Source organism: Lutjanus erythropterus, chromosome 7 (genome assembly GCF_056507025.1).
Source record: "Lutjanus erythropterus isolate fLutEry1 chromosome 7, fLutEry1.hap2, whole genome shotgun sequence".
NCBI lineage: Eukaryota > Metazoa > Chordata > Actinopteri > Lutjaniformes > Lutjanidae > Lutjanus > Lutjanus erythropterus.
In genome coordinates this window covers 40,841,939-40,858,142 of record NC_139323.1, presented here as the reverse complement: position 1 = coordinate 40,858,142, position 16,204 = coordinate 40,841,939, and the positions used below count along the sequence as shown (strand labels likewise).

The window sequence follows — 16,204 nt, the reverse complement described above, 5'->3', positions numbered from 1 at the left end:
GCTTCCTAGAAAGCTAAAGGGTAAAAGCGTCAAAAGTTTTCTTTTTCCCCTACAAAAATATGTTTTGCATGGTTATAATCATGTCAATCTCATTTTATGTGATATTTATCTTCATACTGACAGTTAGTGGCATGGAAATGTTGAATCATGGAGCATGTTTCCCATCCAGCATGATGAATAAAATCAACAAAACAGTCAAATAATAGAAACCATTTTTATGATGAGGTTTACAGAGGCAGCAATAATCGGATAGCTTTGGGTCAGTGTGTTCCTGGCCAGAATGATTCAGAAGCCACAGGCTTGTAATCGACTTAAAGCAACAGCAAAACAAACAGCAGGCCTGTAGCCGTGCACTTTAGCCGCCGCTTTCTCCGTTTCATGAATATACAGTACTGAGGTTTCATCAACATTTACACAGATACATGCACACAGAGCATCTCGTATAATGTAGTTATCTCATCGGTGCACGGAGGACATCCCTGTGATTAAATAAGATAATGATGAGTCTTCACAGAGTGTTGAAAATCACATTTTACTGTCAGTGATGAATAGCTTTTTGAAGCCGATGTGTCCCTTATGGTAAAGCGCTGTACTGTACGAGCTATCAGCACTGATTCAACAAGAAACAGCTCCTTTTACAAAAGCTGACGTCCCCACTCTGCGTTCTCTTTTTCTTTTATACGTACAGATCTGAAGTTGACCCGCAGATGAGCTGTTACTTCTGCTCTCCATTCGTTTTCAATGAAGTCCATTCAGATTTGTTGGATTTGTGTTGGATGGGTGGTAATGAACCCCTGAGAGGGCTAACATGATGAGAGCGTGGTGCTAGCGCCGGCATGAAATATGGAGCAAGGTGATCCGGGCCGTTCATTATGTTGAGGGGCCACACAGGAGAAGGCGCGTCACGAGAGGAATCGTGAGAACAACCCAGAGAACGGGCGGGAGAACGTGTGAACACATGTGTCTGCACTTTTACACCGAGGTTTTAGGGGCAGAGCTCGGTGCATGACCGGCACACACGGTGTGGTGTGGTGTGTGTGTGTGTGTGTTTACATATCTATGTGTCAGGTGTGTGTGTGTGAGCCAGAAGGTGGCGGAAAAATGAGAGAAAGAAGGAGAGAAAGTGGCAGAAAAGAAAAGGAGGGGGTGTAAACATTTATTGTGATGATCCTGATGCTGTGTGTGTGTGTGTGTGTGTGTGTGTGTGTGTGTGTGTGTGTGTGTGTGTGTGTGTGTGTGTGTGTGTGTGTTTCAGAGGTGGCCAGCCTTACCAACAGTAGTCCAGAAGATGCGGGGGCAACACGGGGATGAAGATGTGCTGCCAGTACATAGGAAAGAGCAGAGCAGCCGCACCGTGGACACATGCAGTTAACTACAGAGAGAGAGAGAGGAGAGAGAGAGAGAGGACAATCTCAACACAACTTACACTGCTGTTTGTTTACTGGCAGTCTGTTACTGAAGGTTTGTGTGATTTCAGTCTCAGGAATTCGCCCAAAGAAATAACTGCAGAAAGGGGATAATACTGGATTTATTAAAGCAAACTGGGAAACAGAACTAGACAGAAAAGAGGTGCACAGAGACGTTATCATTTACATCTGTATCTGTTCAACCAACAAAATTATCTGTCTCTACGTCTGTATTCGGAAATAAGATCAGAAGTGGACATGGTTTATACTGGAAGTCATATTAAATAGAGCAAATGTTGTATTTTCTAATGTAATACTGATTGCAAATATTTTTTTGTCCCTACAAAGCATCAAAATGATTTAATATTGGCATCTAACACGCCGCTTTGTTAAATACTCCAATCTGATTGGTCGATGTTGGCGTTCTAAGGTCTATTATTTCTGAATAACAGACTGCTGCTGTTCTGATCGTAGGTTCTGGAGGAGCAACATAATCCTTTTTAAAACATTTTGAATTAATTTTTTGTCAACTTATTGATCAGCTCAGAGCCTGTCTGGGGTTATTTTGTCTTAATAATCAGATCACTGTACTACATCCTCACACTGTACTTTTAATCAATCAGTTTTATGAAGTGCCCGAAACCCACCACCACCTGCTCTTCAACTCAGACGCACAAATCCTTCAGCTAATCTTGGAGCATTATATCAGTTGTTGACTGAGGTAGATCCAACGTTTTTCCACTGTGCCAAGGTAATCACGGGCGTGAGTTTTTCCAAATAATAACAAGCAACTTGGGATGGAGGAAACTACCATGGCATTATTTATGTTTTCTGAATGACGTATTCAAATGCGGGTGCATCCCTACTGGACAGCACAGCATTCATCCACAAGCCCAAAGACGTGGAGAGACTGGAAAATTTTGATCCATTTCCCCAATCACACACCACATTAAAAGACACAGTCACAACAAAGTCACAACGGCAGAGCTGGAGACAGTGTGGGCACGTCGACGCCAATCACGCCCACATCCTCTGGACGTGTCCAAAAATTCAAATGTTAAGGAAAAGTTTGACTCTGAGAAAGATTTTTGGATATGAAATCCTTAATGATGTTAAGGTTCTGTGTCTTGGTGTAATAAGAGAAGATGTGATTATTAAAAAAAATACTGTTATCTGTGCAAAATACTGTTTATTTCTGGTAGAAAAACAAACACAAAGAATTGGTACAAACCTCTAAGTCTCAAGCAGTGGATGGACAAAGTCAAAGAAATATTTGTAATGGAAAGGATGGTTTTGTGGGAGAAATGGTCCAGTTACACCACAGAGGAAGAGGACACTAACCTCATGCAATTTCCTTTGGATATAAATTGACATCTGACATGATATGCCGTGATTTGTTAAGCTGACGTCCCCGAGCACTGTGTTCTTTGTTTCATCTGTTCTTACTGATTTCCTTTCTTCCTGTAAAAATGTTCAAATTCATCAAATAAAAAGTATTCAATAAAAGAAAGAACTGAACACATCAGAAAACAGTAAAATAACTTTTTGCTATATCCACTGCTCATCTTTTTTTCTATGACATTTTCTACAACTTCTACAACTAAGTTTCTACAAAGTCTACAGAAGAAGTTCAGCTCTATTCCCTTCCAAACAATCTACTGTTAATATCCTGTTTTTAAAAGTCTGATCAAGGTGCTAATGCTTTGTGTTGATGTGTCGATGCACTGCGTGTTTGATTTCATTGAGTTAGCCTTTAATCTTGCTCGCTAAGAAAAGCCCTGAGACAGAACACAACACGCTGACATGCCTGGTGCTGTTGTGATGAACACACGACCTGCAAGCTATTGTGTTGGAGGAAGAGAAGAACAGGCTGAAAGCCGCAGATCAACCACTTGTCTTAAAACACATGACAGAAACACAGCAGAGGAGAGAAAGATTGATTAGGAGGTGAAAGGGAAAGCACAGAAAAGACTGACATGAAGAAAGGCAACACTTGCTTTACACACAGAAAACATGAAACCGATGTTTCCTCCATATTGATTCATTTGTGGTGGGTCATCACTGCAGGAAGATTGCTAGTACTGCACATGGCAAGACAAAAAAATAATTTAAAGTACAGATTCTAACCTGTTTTGAACACAAAAGTGAATGGCAAAATACAAATATCCACAATTAACTGCTTTCCAGTTCAATGTCAAAGTGAGAATTGTGCTGCGACCTGCACAAAAGCAACAAAAGAAGCTCAAAACAGGGCTGACAGTAACCATAAAAATCAAAATTACCACAACTACTTTGACCTAGAAATTAAAGGGAAAATAATCTCTTTTTTAGCAAATAATGAGACGCAATCACATGAAGATGACATCCCCTTTCAAAGGAGCTCTCTATGTCGTCAAACAAGCATTACACATAAAATTAAAGTCATTGTCTCCCATTGTCTTAAAGCCAGCATCCCCCTTTTGACATCCCATCTCATGAAAACCCAGCTATAGTAATGACCTGCAACACACACACACACACACACACACACACACACAGGCACGGCAGGAGAAAGAGGCGTTAGCTCATCCCCCAGATTAAAATAACATGATTAAATATGGAAAGAGAACAGAGGTCTGAGGGGCTCCTGCGGGACTTCATTAGGGCAAATTGCCAAAGAATGAAACATGAGTTAGCCAAGAGAGACCGCGGGCTAGGCCAATACCGCCGGGACCCCGGAGCAGCAGCCGCTGTTATACTGCTGCAGCTTCACAGTCAATGTGTGAAGCGGACACACACTATCACACACACGCGCGCAACTACCAGGAGACCCCCTGCTCACTGACACACACAGTGTCACAATTGACCGGCCAAAAGCGGGCGAGCTTGGAAAAAAAAAAAAAAAATCAGGCTGAAAACCAGAGAAAGAGAAAACGAGGGCCCCACCCTCTGAATCCACCCAAACATCAAGCCTGGACATCTGAAAAGCTCACAACAAAAAGTGTGTGTGTGTGTGTGTGTGTCCATGTGTCCTCCCTCTCTGTGTGTTTGTTTTAACTGCGTTCATTTTTCATATCAGCTGGAAAAAAAACCCTTTTTTTATTGTCTCCGTGCAGTCTCTCACACACACAGTCCCACAATAGTTAGGACTTAATCAACATTTAATTGGTGTCTTGCTCTGTGTATCTGCATATGCATATTTCCGCTGCCTGCCGTCTTCAAATAAAACACAACAATGCCACACTCCTGTCAGGATTAATTCCCTGGCAAACAGTTTGTTTTTTTGTTAATTCTGAAAATAAATCAATGCGATGAATATTAATGCGTGAAAGTGAAGCACTTGGTGGAAGAGCTGCTATCAAAACCATCTCCCTTTTTCCAAAGCGGTGTGACGGTACGGGGGCCATTAAATCGTGATGAAGAGAGGTCAGCGATCCGGCTGCGGATATACATACACACATATGTGCATGTGTCAAACGTGCGCGCACGCACACACTAAGTGGAGAGCCAACAGGCGAGTGTATTCCTCCTCTGGGAGTGCGAGACAAGCCCCAGCCATTCGCCGGTACCAGGAGGTAATGGCACAGAACACCTCGCTAACCAACTCCAATTATCTCCACCAGGCCTCAAGGTGAGCCCCCCAACTGGCATGATTTACTCTCAGGTTGAAAGGGAAAACAGGAGTCTCTCTCCCTGCTTCTCTTCTTCTCAGGCTGGGTGGCTGGCTTTGGGGGAGTTGGCTGAGAGGGGAGGGGAGGGGGGGGGGTTACTGAAACTAAGATAATGATTTATAAAGCAAATCTAGATTTCTGTTTTCTTTTATTTGCTATCTCCAAAGCAATGGAGGTGGCAGTGTGCCTGAGATAAGGCAACTTGGAGGGAACTCCAGAGGAATAGTTCACATATTTGCTTCTCTAATTCAGCCGAATACAAATCCCTGTGTCCTTGTTCAGGTTTTAGAACGAATGAGGCAAAAAGTAAAAGGAAGATAAGTGGAAAAAAGAGAAATCGTACCACTCTTTTTTTTTCTTCATTTATGGGGGGGGGGCTTCACATGAGAGTGGGTCATGAGAGGCTAAGGCTGATAAAATATTTGCCAGGCTGATAAATAATAGATGAGTGGAGCCAAATGGCTTACACGCTCCACAAAAGACCTGGGTGCTTAATATTCCATTCAATGGAGAATCACAGATACAGTCCCCAAGAACAAATACAGGATTAGGTGCTGGGTCCAGTCCTTAGGGACCAGGGCTCTGCCCAGTAATGAGGGGCTGCCTGCCTCTCACAGTGTGTGTGTGTGCGTGTGTGTGTGTGTGTGTGTGTGTGTGCGTGTGTGTGTGTGTTGCCCCTTCCTCTGAGAGAAGCTAACCGATTATACAACGACAGCCTGCTTCAAAAAGCAGTCAAGGTCTTTGGTTCTGCCCTGAGAGCTTTCTTAGCGCGCCGTGGCCGAGACATAAAGTGTCCACACTAACACTGGTCTCCCCAGATCCATTCGACGGGACTAAAGGACGCAGGGACAGAAAGACTGAGAGACACAGAGACATAAAGAGATGGAAGGGAGGAGGTGAAAGTGGGAGAAGAAGAAAGGGTGGAGAGATAATGTGGAGACAATTTGCATTGTAACTTTGAAGTTGTAAACCTGAACCAAGAGGTCACACATCAGTTTTGTCAATAATGTTGTCTGAGAGTGAGTCATTTGCTGTGTCTCATTCATACTACATACTAATATATCCAGCAGTTCATGGAATATGTATAGCCCAGTTCCATCTCAAGTGGGCTGAAACAGTAAAACATGCATAATAAGTAAGGGATGATACACAGTGAGCAGGTCATTATTGCAAAACGCGCAGGACCCCAATCAGAGCTGAAATCACCCTGAAGGGGTTTATTTTACAATAATGACCTGCTCACTGTACATTATCCCACTTATTAGACAGCTACTTACACAGAAAAATCAATCATTTGACACAAAATATGAATTTAAAAACAATTTTATTGCTCCTTCAGAGTCTTGATCAAAACTGCGTCCATACTAACAGTCTGTTCTTCACGGTAACGGTCTGTTATTCAAAGCAACGGTCTGCTATACAGAAATAACAGACCTCAGATGGCTGTAACTGACCAATCAGAATAAAGTATTCAACAAAGCCATGCAATAACCAGCCAACCGACACCTCCAAATTTCTCTAAAAAGATTGTTTATGTTCACAATTAAAGAACCATTTACAAAAAAGATGAACAGCCCAAAACAACAACAACTAAAGAGGAAACTGATGATGAGGAAGGTTCAGTTATCTCTTATCTAACCAACCATTTACAAATCAGAAATGTTGTCTTTTGCAGTAATGTCCCACCAACACTGTTTTAAGAGAGAAGTCTGATTCTTTTGTACTGAACCTGCTGATTCTAGATAGTGTTCAATATCTTTAAATATGACCACAATAATAATTCATTGTTTTTCAGAGACTTGTATTCTGTTGTAGAATTAATGACTGCTTTGTGTGGGCCTGACTGGACCCTTTACTGGGCCTGCTCTGGCCCACAGGCCATACGTTTGACATCCTTGGAAGGCAGCACCACAGAGGAAATGTCCTGGCACACTGTTTTTGCGGTCAGTGTACAAAAGAACAGTCATTTTATACCAAGAGGATATTAAACAATGTGTTTGCAATTGATGTCAATCAAGCTGCGACTTTGAATGTCACTACCAATTAAACTTCAGAAAACAAATAGACATTTAAATGTTTTTTCAAAGATTTAATAGTTAATTTTTGTTCTCTGTTGTGTCCTCAAAGCTGTTTTACCACCACTGGGAAATCTGCTTTAATATTTTCCAACTGCGAGCAGCTCCTTTATTTCCTCTGTGCATTGCATTGTGGGACAATAACGTCCATCAACAGCACACACAAAAAAAATGAAGTGGTTGTTTTTGTTTCCAGGGTGTCTACATGTATGAGCAAGTTAAATGTGAGATGTTTTAAGACTTTTTAATGCCACCATTTAATTAAATTTAAGACCATGGCCATTGGCTATAACACCTTCCCAAATAGAATTTAAGACTATTAAATACTTTTTAAGTGTTTTATTAGTAAATGTGAATTTAATGTAAGTTACTTTTTAAGGACATGAGCCACCCTGGTTTCATGTACTTAACTGTGTCACTTTTGGACTCTGAACTCACTTCACACTCAAAACCTGCCTAGAATAAGTATGCAGTATGAAGCAGTGATACAACTGATTAGTTTTCTGCAGGAAATCAACCAAAAAGCTGAATAATAACAGATTTATACTGTTAACAAAAAAGTTTACATGTAGGCAGCTACACCAAACTCTGCTCACAAACCATCACACAGCTCTTTATATTCATACATGATCATATTCAGATGAGCTTTCCCTCTACATGCCTGAACAGCAACACAACACTTCGACAGTGACGTTTCCTAACAGAGCTGGACCCACCAGCGACCTCAGAACTTCTCAAGTCTGCAGACTTACACCCACACTACTCCTCTTTACCTGAACACCTGGACATGTTGAGGAGAAACAGACAGGAAACAGACAGACTGCTACTGTGGAAGCCAACATGCACCTCTACCACATATTAAAGGGACAGTTCTGATTATTTGATGTGGGGTTGTATCAGGGTCTTGTGCCCCCCAGTTAGAAGAAGCAGAGAGGGATACCAGCATGGAAGCTGTGGACAGAGTCAACAACAAAAAGTATTTTTAGCCACTTTAAAAATGTCAAAAAGTGAAAAAAGTCATTTAACTTGCAGAACTGTGGATAGAACTTTGTTTGTGTTAATGTGTGACTGGATGAATCCAAACTAACCTTTTAAAACACTCAAGTCACACAATTACACAAACAAATGAACAGATGGAGGAAACTGTAGACCACTAACTCCAGTGTTTTGCGAGGTAAAATGACTGATTTTGACTGTGGAGTTTGGTTGGGTTGGAGGTCGGTCTGTATGACAGCGATTGCCTGTCAGAAAAGGCCGTCTGACAGCAAGGTAAAGCAGTGAAAATATCCTAAATATGGAGTACACTTACACTGAAATTGATTTTTTTGGGCGAACCTTTTTCAGTGGCTCTAAAATACCTTTTGTTGCTGACCCTGTCCACAGCAGTGCTGAGCTTCCATGCTCGTACTCCTCTCTGGAGGTGTGTCGACCAGCATCTGCTGTAGCTAATACACTGACTATGTATAAGTACCTCATACACCCCTACATCACATAATCCAACTGCCCCTTTAAATGGCAGTGTAATGGAGATTTAGCGCCTCCAAATATAACACTCATTCCCTCTGCGTACGTGCTATCAGATGAGGGAACGTATTGTACATGTTCGACTACAGTAAGAGCAGAGTGTGAGACAAATAGCTGCTGCTGCAGGCAACGTGATTCAATTTGACAGGAGGAATGGTATCAACAGAGTCGCTCTTGACCTCTTCACACCAGCCTCAAACACTCATTTCCCCTCCACTAAGCCTTTCCTTCCAACTCTGTCCCTACCCACTCTCCAAATTCAATCCTCTCTTCTCCTCTCCCAGCCTCATTTTCATCCCAAATCGTCATTTCTTATTCAGTTTTCCTCCTGCTGTCCGTCTGTCCACCTCTCCCTCGTTCCTCCTGTTGGTTTATCTCTGCGTTAGCCCTCCCCTGCACAGAGTAAGTCACCAATTACCCGCGCTCTGCTTCTCCCTCTGTTGACAAACACCAGTGTCAGGCCCGGCACGACGCAGGTGTGCCACAAACAAGTAGGTGGCACGGGGAGAGAGGGAGAGGGCACACAGGACGACACGGGTAACAGCTAACGCCAGGCCTCCCACACATGCACACACAGTCACCGACTCTCTCGCAGAAAGACATAAGACATAAGGTACAAACACCTGTGAGTGCTGGAGACACACAAACAGATGCATGCAAAAGAGACACAAACACCCACAACGTGCACATATGCACATACACGGACACGCCGTTTAAGTCAGACACATGGCACGGGGCTGAGATAAGTCTATCGAGGGGAAGAAGGGGGAAGGAGGGAGGGAGGATGTCCCGATGTTCTGCAGATGCCCAACAACAGAGAGACGCATTAAGACACCCAGGAACAGGGAGGCAAAGTCAGGGAGAAAGAGAGGTGCGAGCGGGGTGAATGAGAGACAGATGGACAGAAAATAATATGTCAGCGAGAAAGAATAACTAAGATAGAGAGAAAAGTCGAGAGAAGTCGGGGAAGAACAACAGAGGAGAGGCAGGAAACAGAGAGACAGCTGGCACTCTAGGGCACGCTGGATGGATAGCTCCTTGTTAGCATAGGCCTGACAGGCTGATGAGAGGGCTGCTGTCAGCCAGTGCCGCGGCCGGGCTCTGTGAGTTTGGGCGATAGGCAGGGCAGAGGCTGGGCTCGAGAGCTGGGGGGCCTCGGCAGATGAAAGACACGGAGGGTGGTGGGGCGATGGTGGTGGTGGTGGGGGTCCTCCCCGCTGACTAGTTAGAGGAAGGGCCGATGCAGCCCTATTATACGGCCCTATGACAAGGCTGCACGCTCGGCTGGCTCCCGCCCCTGCGCCACCGCCGAACGGCCTTTTAAAACAGTGGTACCATTCACCTCCGGTCACGAAACAGCAATAAGTCAACTGACGCATTGTTGTAAGATCATGATTTATTCCTTTGCTGTTGGCTGCTTGCGAGACGCGCCGGCCATGTACCGGCAGACTGACACACTGGGTTCACCGGGGGCTTTAACACAGGCAGCACCTAGAGCAGACAGAATAAATGCAGTATATCTTTGTGCGTGTGTGTGTGTGTGTGTGTGTGTGTGTGTGTGTGTTTCACTTTCTATTCCCTGTTTCTCTTTGCTTGGCTGAGAGGCTGGACAGGCGGAGGTGGTGAAAAGCAGCTGGATGGTACTAACGATGTTACTAACAATACCTTCTCTCTATCTGTGGCAAGCAGACTATAGAAATATTACCTGTCCATGCAGGGACTGCTAACCAGAGGTGGCAAGTTACAAAGTACAAATACTTTGTTACTGTACTTAAGTACATGTTTCAGGTATCTGTGCTTTACTTGAGAATTTATTCTTCTGGCAACATTTTAACACAAATCTCTGGAGTTTCTGCTCCTTACATTTTTAATATAGGTTTGTTACTTTAGCATCATTACATGCCACTTTCCCAACAATAAAACTGATTTCAACCTAAATGGACACAAAAAAGACGATCCATCGGTGTATCCATCAGTGCATATGACACACGATGGACATGACAAAGACAAAAAAGATGAAAATCGAGATAAAAAAGGTAACAAGATGTAAAAGACACAAGTAAAAAAGACAGAACGAGACAAAAATGGGTAAAAGACCTAACAGACGTGAAAAATGTAAAAGGACAAAAATTATGTAACAATAAAAAACTTAAAGATGCAAAGTACATAAGACAAAAAAGACATAACAAGACATACCTAGATGTAAAAGAGGTAATAAATTATAAAATATCTAATAGAATGCAAAAGACCTAACAAGCCAAAAAAACGTAACAAGATAAAAAAAAAAAAACTGTATCAAGCTGTAACAAGACAAAAGACCCAACAAGATGCAAAAGACCAAACAAAACAAAAAAAGATTTACCAAGACGTCACAAGACAAAATGAGACAAAAAAGATGGAACAAAATGTAATGAGATGTAACAAGACAAAAAACCTAATGACACAAAAGACATAAGATGTAACTAGACTAAAAAGACTTTACGAGACAAAAAACCCCATAAAAAATATAACGTACTCTTTAATTTTATACTTTAAGTACACTTCAATACTTTTTCCTTTTTTACTTGAGTAAAGAAGTTACATAAGTACTTCTAGTTTTACCAGATCCTTTTCTACACGTATCTGTACTTCTATTTCAGTAAAGAATGTGGGTATTTTTGTCAGTTCTGCTGCTAACACTCCCTTAAACAAACATTTTGACAGATTCTGACATTGATTATATATTTCCCAGCCTTTAAAGATATTTGATCAGCAGACAGTGGTGTGGATAATGAGCCAGGCTCTTTGCTGTTAAGTATATATACACTTAAATAGCTGGCTTCAAGAATCACGGCAGCCATTCCCACTTGAACTAGGAGGTCAATGCAAAAAATATCGCATCACAGGGGCGGTAATATCATCAGGCCTGCGAGTAATCCCAGCGGAGATGTGAAAAATACCTTTGTACTGCAGTGCCTGACATACATCGCTACCAAACCAAAACACCTCTCCCTGAGGAAGATGGATGGATAGACAGATGAGCGGATGAAGGATTGCAGAGGATAAAAGGCTTACAGAGGTAAAGGTCTGACGTGGAAGCTCTTAAAAAATCCTGTCGGCATAAATTTGTTAAAGAAAAACAAGCCGAGATTAGTCTCAGAGCGGCAGAAAACTGTAAATCACAGACAAAAATCACCTTCACCCCGTCTTCCTGCTAAAAAGAAAAACACCCTCACCCCCGAGTCTGATAATTTACATCGTGTAGCTCTTGTGTCACAGCGCTACACCCTGAGCGGAGGTGCCGCTGGTCTGAGGGGCTGAGGGGAGACAGGTGAAATTCTCTGAGGGCTGGGTAATTTTTTACAGCTCTTCCTGATTATAGCTCCTGTGGGAGACCCTTGGGTACCGTTCCCTCCAGCACCCATCAGCACCACAGGCCCCTCCGGCTGTTCAGTGTTCTGCAGCCTTGTAGATACCAAGGCAGGACCAGCTACGCTACAGATACAGATAGGACTCGGGATGACATCACTTCCCTCTCCCATCTCATCTGTCATAAACATTTGGCTCTGCCTCATCAGCCGCAAAGATAACGGGGAGGGGGGGGTGGGATGAGGACCAGAGGGAGGAAGAGGGGGAGAAAGACACAGAGAGATTTCCTCCCTCATGCAGACAGACAGAAAGGACTTTAAATTATGTGAGAGAGTTAAGACATGTAATAACGGATAATTTAAGGCTTTTCAGGTCATTAATATGTTACAGTTATAAGACAAACAGTCAAATGTGATCCAGCTTTAGTGTGGATTTCACAGCCTGTCAGAGTGTCTGACTGCAGGACACCCGCCCGGGCAAAGAGGGGTGGCTGGGGTAGAGGGGGGGTGGAGAGAGATCAGTCCAACTCTCTCTGTACAAGTAGCATAGCCATGTCAGATAAATATTCTCATCATACTACTTAGGGTTTGATATCCTGCTGGAATATTGATGAAGAGAATCATGTTCAATCTAGGAAACAGTCCCAATGTTTGACTTATATACTTTTTAAAGAGGACAAATCGGCATCTGAATGTGATATGAAGCCAAAAATAGCAAACAGGACTCTCTCTGAGTGTGAATTAGCAAAATCTGGGGATTTTTGAATTGGATGTAAATGATATAGCCTTCAAAACCCTACACGCAACAAAAATGCAAAGGCACTACTTTTGTTTTTGCTCCCATTTTTCATAATTTGAAGATAATTTTAAGTAAAAAAGACTTTCTTTGGCTTCGTCTGTGCACACAAAAGGTTTATTTCGCTCAAATTTTGCTCACAAATTTGTTAAAATCCGTGTTAGTGAGAACTTCTCCTTTGCCAAGATAACCCATCTACCTGACAGGTGTGGCATATAGAGATTCTGATGCAGACAGCAGGATTATTGTACAGGTGTGCCTTCAGTTTGATGAACAAATAAAGAACTGTGATAGGTCCATATCAAGACCGCAGTTCAGTTCAGTCTTCACTGTCCTGCCTTCAGCTTGATTTGGCTCAAAACATGACAAAACCAGACCAAGTTCAGTGACTTCTTTTGCACACAGGTTATTAATTTAATAATAATCCTATTTTTCTGCCAAGGACTTCTTTTTCTTTTTGTTGCAGTATCAAAAGAGTTATCAATTATCTTGTTTAGAATATTAGCATTGTATTGAAGTTTAAAATTCTGGTATGGTGACAAGCCTACAACCAAACTAATGAAGGCAACGAGTTCCAGCAAATCAGAAGCAGAATAGTCATAAATTTCCCCTCCTGAGAAAAGAATTTAGCATCTGTGGTCCTACGAGAAATAACCATAGTTGAGAGCCTAATAAAATAAGTTGCACATTTGTGGTTGGATTGTCTTGGCAAAGGAGAAATGCTCACTAACACAGATTTTAACAAATTTGTTAACAAAATGTGAGAGAAATAAACCTTTTGTGGGCACAGAAAAAAAAAACACTTAGATCTTTTACTTCAGCTCATGAAAGATGGGAGCAAATACAAAAGTGTTTTTGTTGAGTGTATATTATCTAACAGGAGAGTGAAGCACAAAGCTGAACATTTTAAGAGTAAAAGCTTCACCACGACTTCAGTTAAATGTTTAGGAAACTCCTCCGTCAAGTGGTTGCAGTATTTGAACTTTTTTCCAGCCTATTTTTTTCCTCTTGTGCCTGACAGGGCAGAGCCGGTAACTGACTGCGGCTCACAGACTGACTTGGATAGAACGGACTCACAGTGCTAAGCTTGCTTGAGGTAATGATGATGCGCCGCTCGTGCAGCATACTGGCGTAGAGCTGGAGCATGTTGTTGACGTCCACAGCCACAAAGTACTCTGTCAGGTTCCTCTGGAGATAGACAGAAACAGAAGGATATGCAGGTACATAACAAACTGTCCTTGCACAACTTGCTTGCAGTAAAAAGTGTCAATGCTGAGAGTGCCAGAGTGTGCCATAAAGAGAGACATACAGTACTGGCTGGAAAAGGACTTGGACTTCATCTCTGCACGTACTGTTTTGCAGTAAAAAATAAATGGATGAGAAACACAGATTTAAACTATCTGACATAGTCGTGTTTGGAAAGAAATACATCAATCAATTTTGTTTAAAGGGAAAGTTTACCCCAAAATCAAAAATCCATATTTCACTCTTGCCTGTAGTGCTATTTATCCACCTGTTTGTTTTGGTGTGAGTTGCTGAGTTATCGGCTGTAGAGATGTCTGCCTCCTCTGGGATACAAGGTTACTAGATGTCACTCGGCTTTTGGTGCTCAAACAGTTACTCAAGAAAATTCACAGACCTGTTTAATGTAGGAGTTACTTTTCTTCATACCATATAAAGAAAAAAGTTGCTATATGGAACTTCTCACAACAACAGCTGTCTGTGGACTACCTCGAGTAACCGGGTCACGATTTTTGGAAAGAGACACTGCTTTCGAGACACTGCTGTTAAGTTTTTCAAATATATTTTTTGGCACTTTGAGCACCACAAGCTGAGTGCCATCTAATTCAATTATATCTGAGGGAAGGCAGACATCTCTACGGCCGATATGTCCAAAACTCTGCAAGTCACACCAAAAACCAAAACTAGATGGATGAATAGTAGAGATACACCTACTGTAATACTGTAGGATGATTCCAATTCCTGATTTTTTTAAAAGCCTGAAGAGACTGACGCAGTGCAATAACTTGATGTAGCGACGCCTCGCAGTGAGAAAAAACAAAGCAGAGGGACAGACAAGTCTGGATGATAAAACATCTGGGAGGACGCGGTCAACGTAGGGTGTTTATTCTTCGGCCAGAACAGGAAGTAAGATTTTAACAGTCAGGTTTTACTATCTGTCAGTGGTAGCATATTAGCTAATGTTAGCCTGAAGGGCTAGAAAGTCTACCGTCTACCATTAACTTCTCAGTCAGTCTGTCTCCATGTAGACGGCCTCCCGTCTCTTTGTCTCGTTCTTGTCTCTTGTCGCTCAGTCCATGATGTGAATGACCGTCTGCTGCTTGCATGTAAATTTTATCAGCTCAGAATCAAATATCTTGCGTTGACTGTCCGGTTCCTGGCCATGGCCAGTCAGGCTGAAAACCAATCCAAACCAACCAATCGATCGGTGCATCTCTAATAAACAGCACTACAGGCCGGAAGAAAAATGACTGACTGATTACTGTTTTTACTGTTTTACTGTTTTCATCCAATGCAACTTGCCATGAAGACTTGGGTTCTCAACTTCAGCTACAATTTGAATACAAACTCAACAAAGTGTTCAGTCTGAATCTTCTTAATACTCGTGACAATCACTGAACTTCGACATTAAAAGTACGAGCACCACAGGAGATAAAACTGAAACAAGAGGATGAGGCAATAATTTCAAAAGGTGACAAGTGTATCTGATTAAAAACGATTAGAGGCAGACATGTTTCTCGGAGAGAGGGATCTCTCTTTATCTCCTTCTGTCTCTTTTCCTTTCTTTTCTCCGTGAATACTTACGCTCTCAGGGATAGTTGGCAGTCCATTGATATCCGGGGCGATGAAGTAGGAGTGCTGCGAAAACACAAACACGCAGGAGAAAGAAGAGAGAAGGTCACAAGTGAAGCATACCACTCACACAGAAGAGAATGAGGGGAAGAGGGGGGGGGAAAGGCCGTTCACTTTGTTCTATGATTTATGGCTCATCTTCAGCTCTGTCTATATGAATTGCTGAGCTGGTGTCTGAACTGTGGCAATGCTTTTATCAGGCCTACAGAACAGAGAAAGCTCAGTAGCAGCTCAGCTCCCCAAAGACAGAGACTGGGGTGATGTCTCCGGTGGAAAACTGAGTCTTTATTTAAGCATTAAATAGGCCTGCGGAGCACCAACACACAGACAAAAGTATACGTGCACATGAGCACACGTGTGCATCCACACAGACACACACATTCAGGTTGTTTAAAGGATCACAAGGCTGCCTGTCTCACTTTGGGAGAGCAGGGCAGGTTCAGTGTTCAGATCAAAGGGGCCTGAGAGAGGTGCTGTTTGGAGACAGGTAGACAAACCACCAACTGAAATACACACATACACACACTCTCTC

At 42.5% G+C, this 16,204-nt stretch overlaps 1 protein-coding gene across 1 annotated transcript in view; it reads right to left on the bottom strand.

Moving 5' to 3' along the window:
• dennd1b (DENN/MADD domain containing 1B) overlaps positions 1-16,204 on the bottom strand; it is a 156,380-nt gene that overhangs the window by 61,786 nt on the left and 78,390 nt on the right. Inside the window, exons 9-11 of the mRNA XM_084723793.1 lie at positions 15,625-15,678; positions 13,876-13,986; positions 1,272-1,372 (exon numbers count right to left, since the gene is read on the bottom strand). Coding sequence (XP_084579919.1) covers positions 1,272-1,372; positions 13,876-13,986; positions 15,625-15,678 — 266 coding nt within the window. The remainder of the gene's footprint in view (positions 1-1,271; positions 1,373-13,875; positions 13,987-15,624; positions 15,679-16,204) is intronic.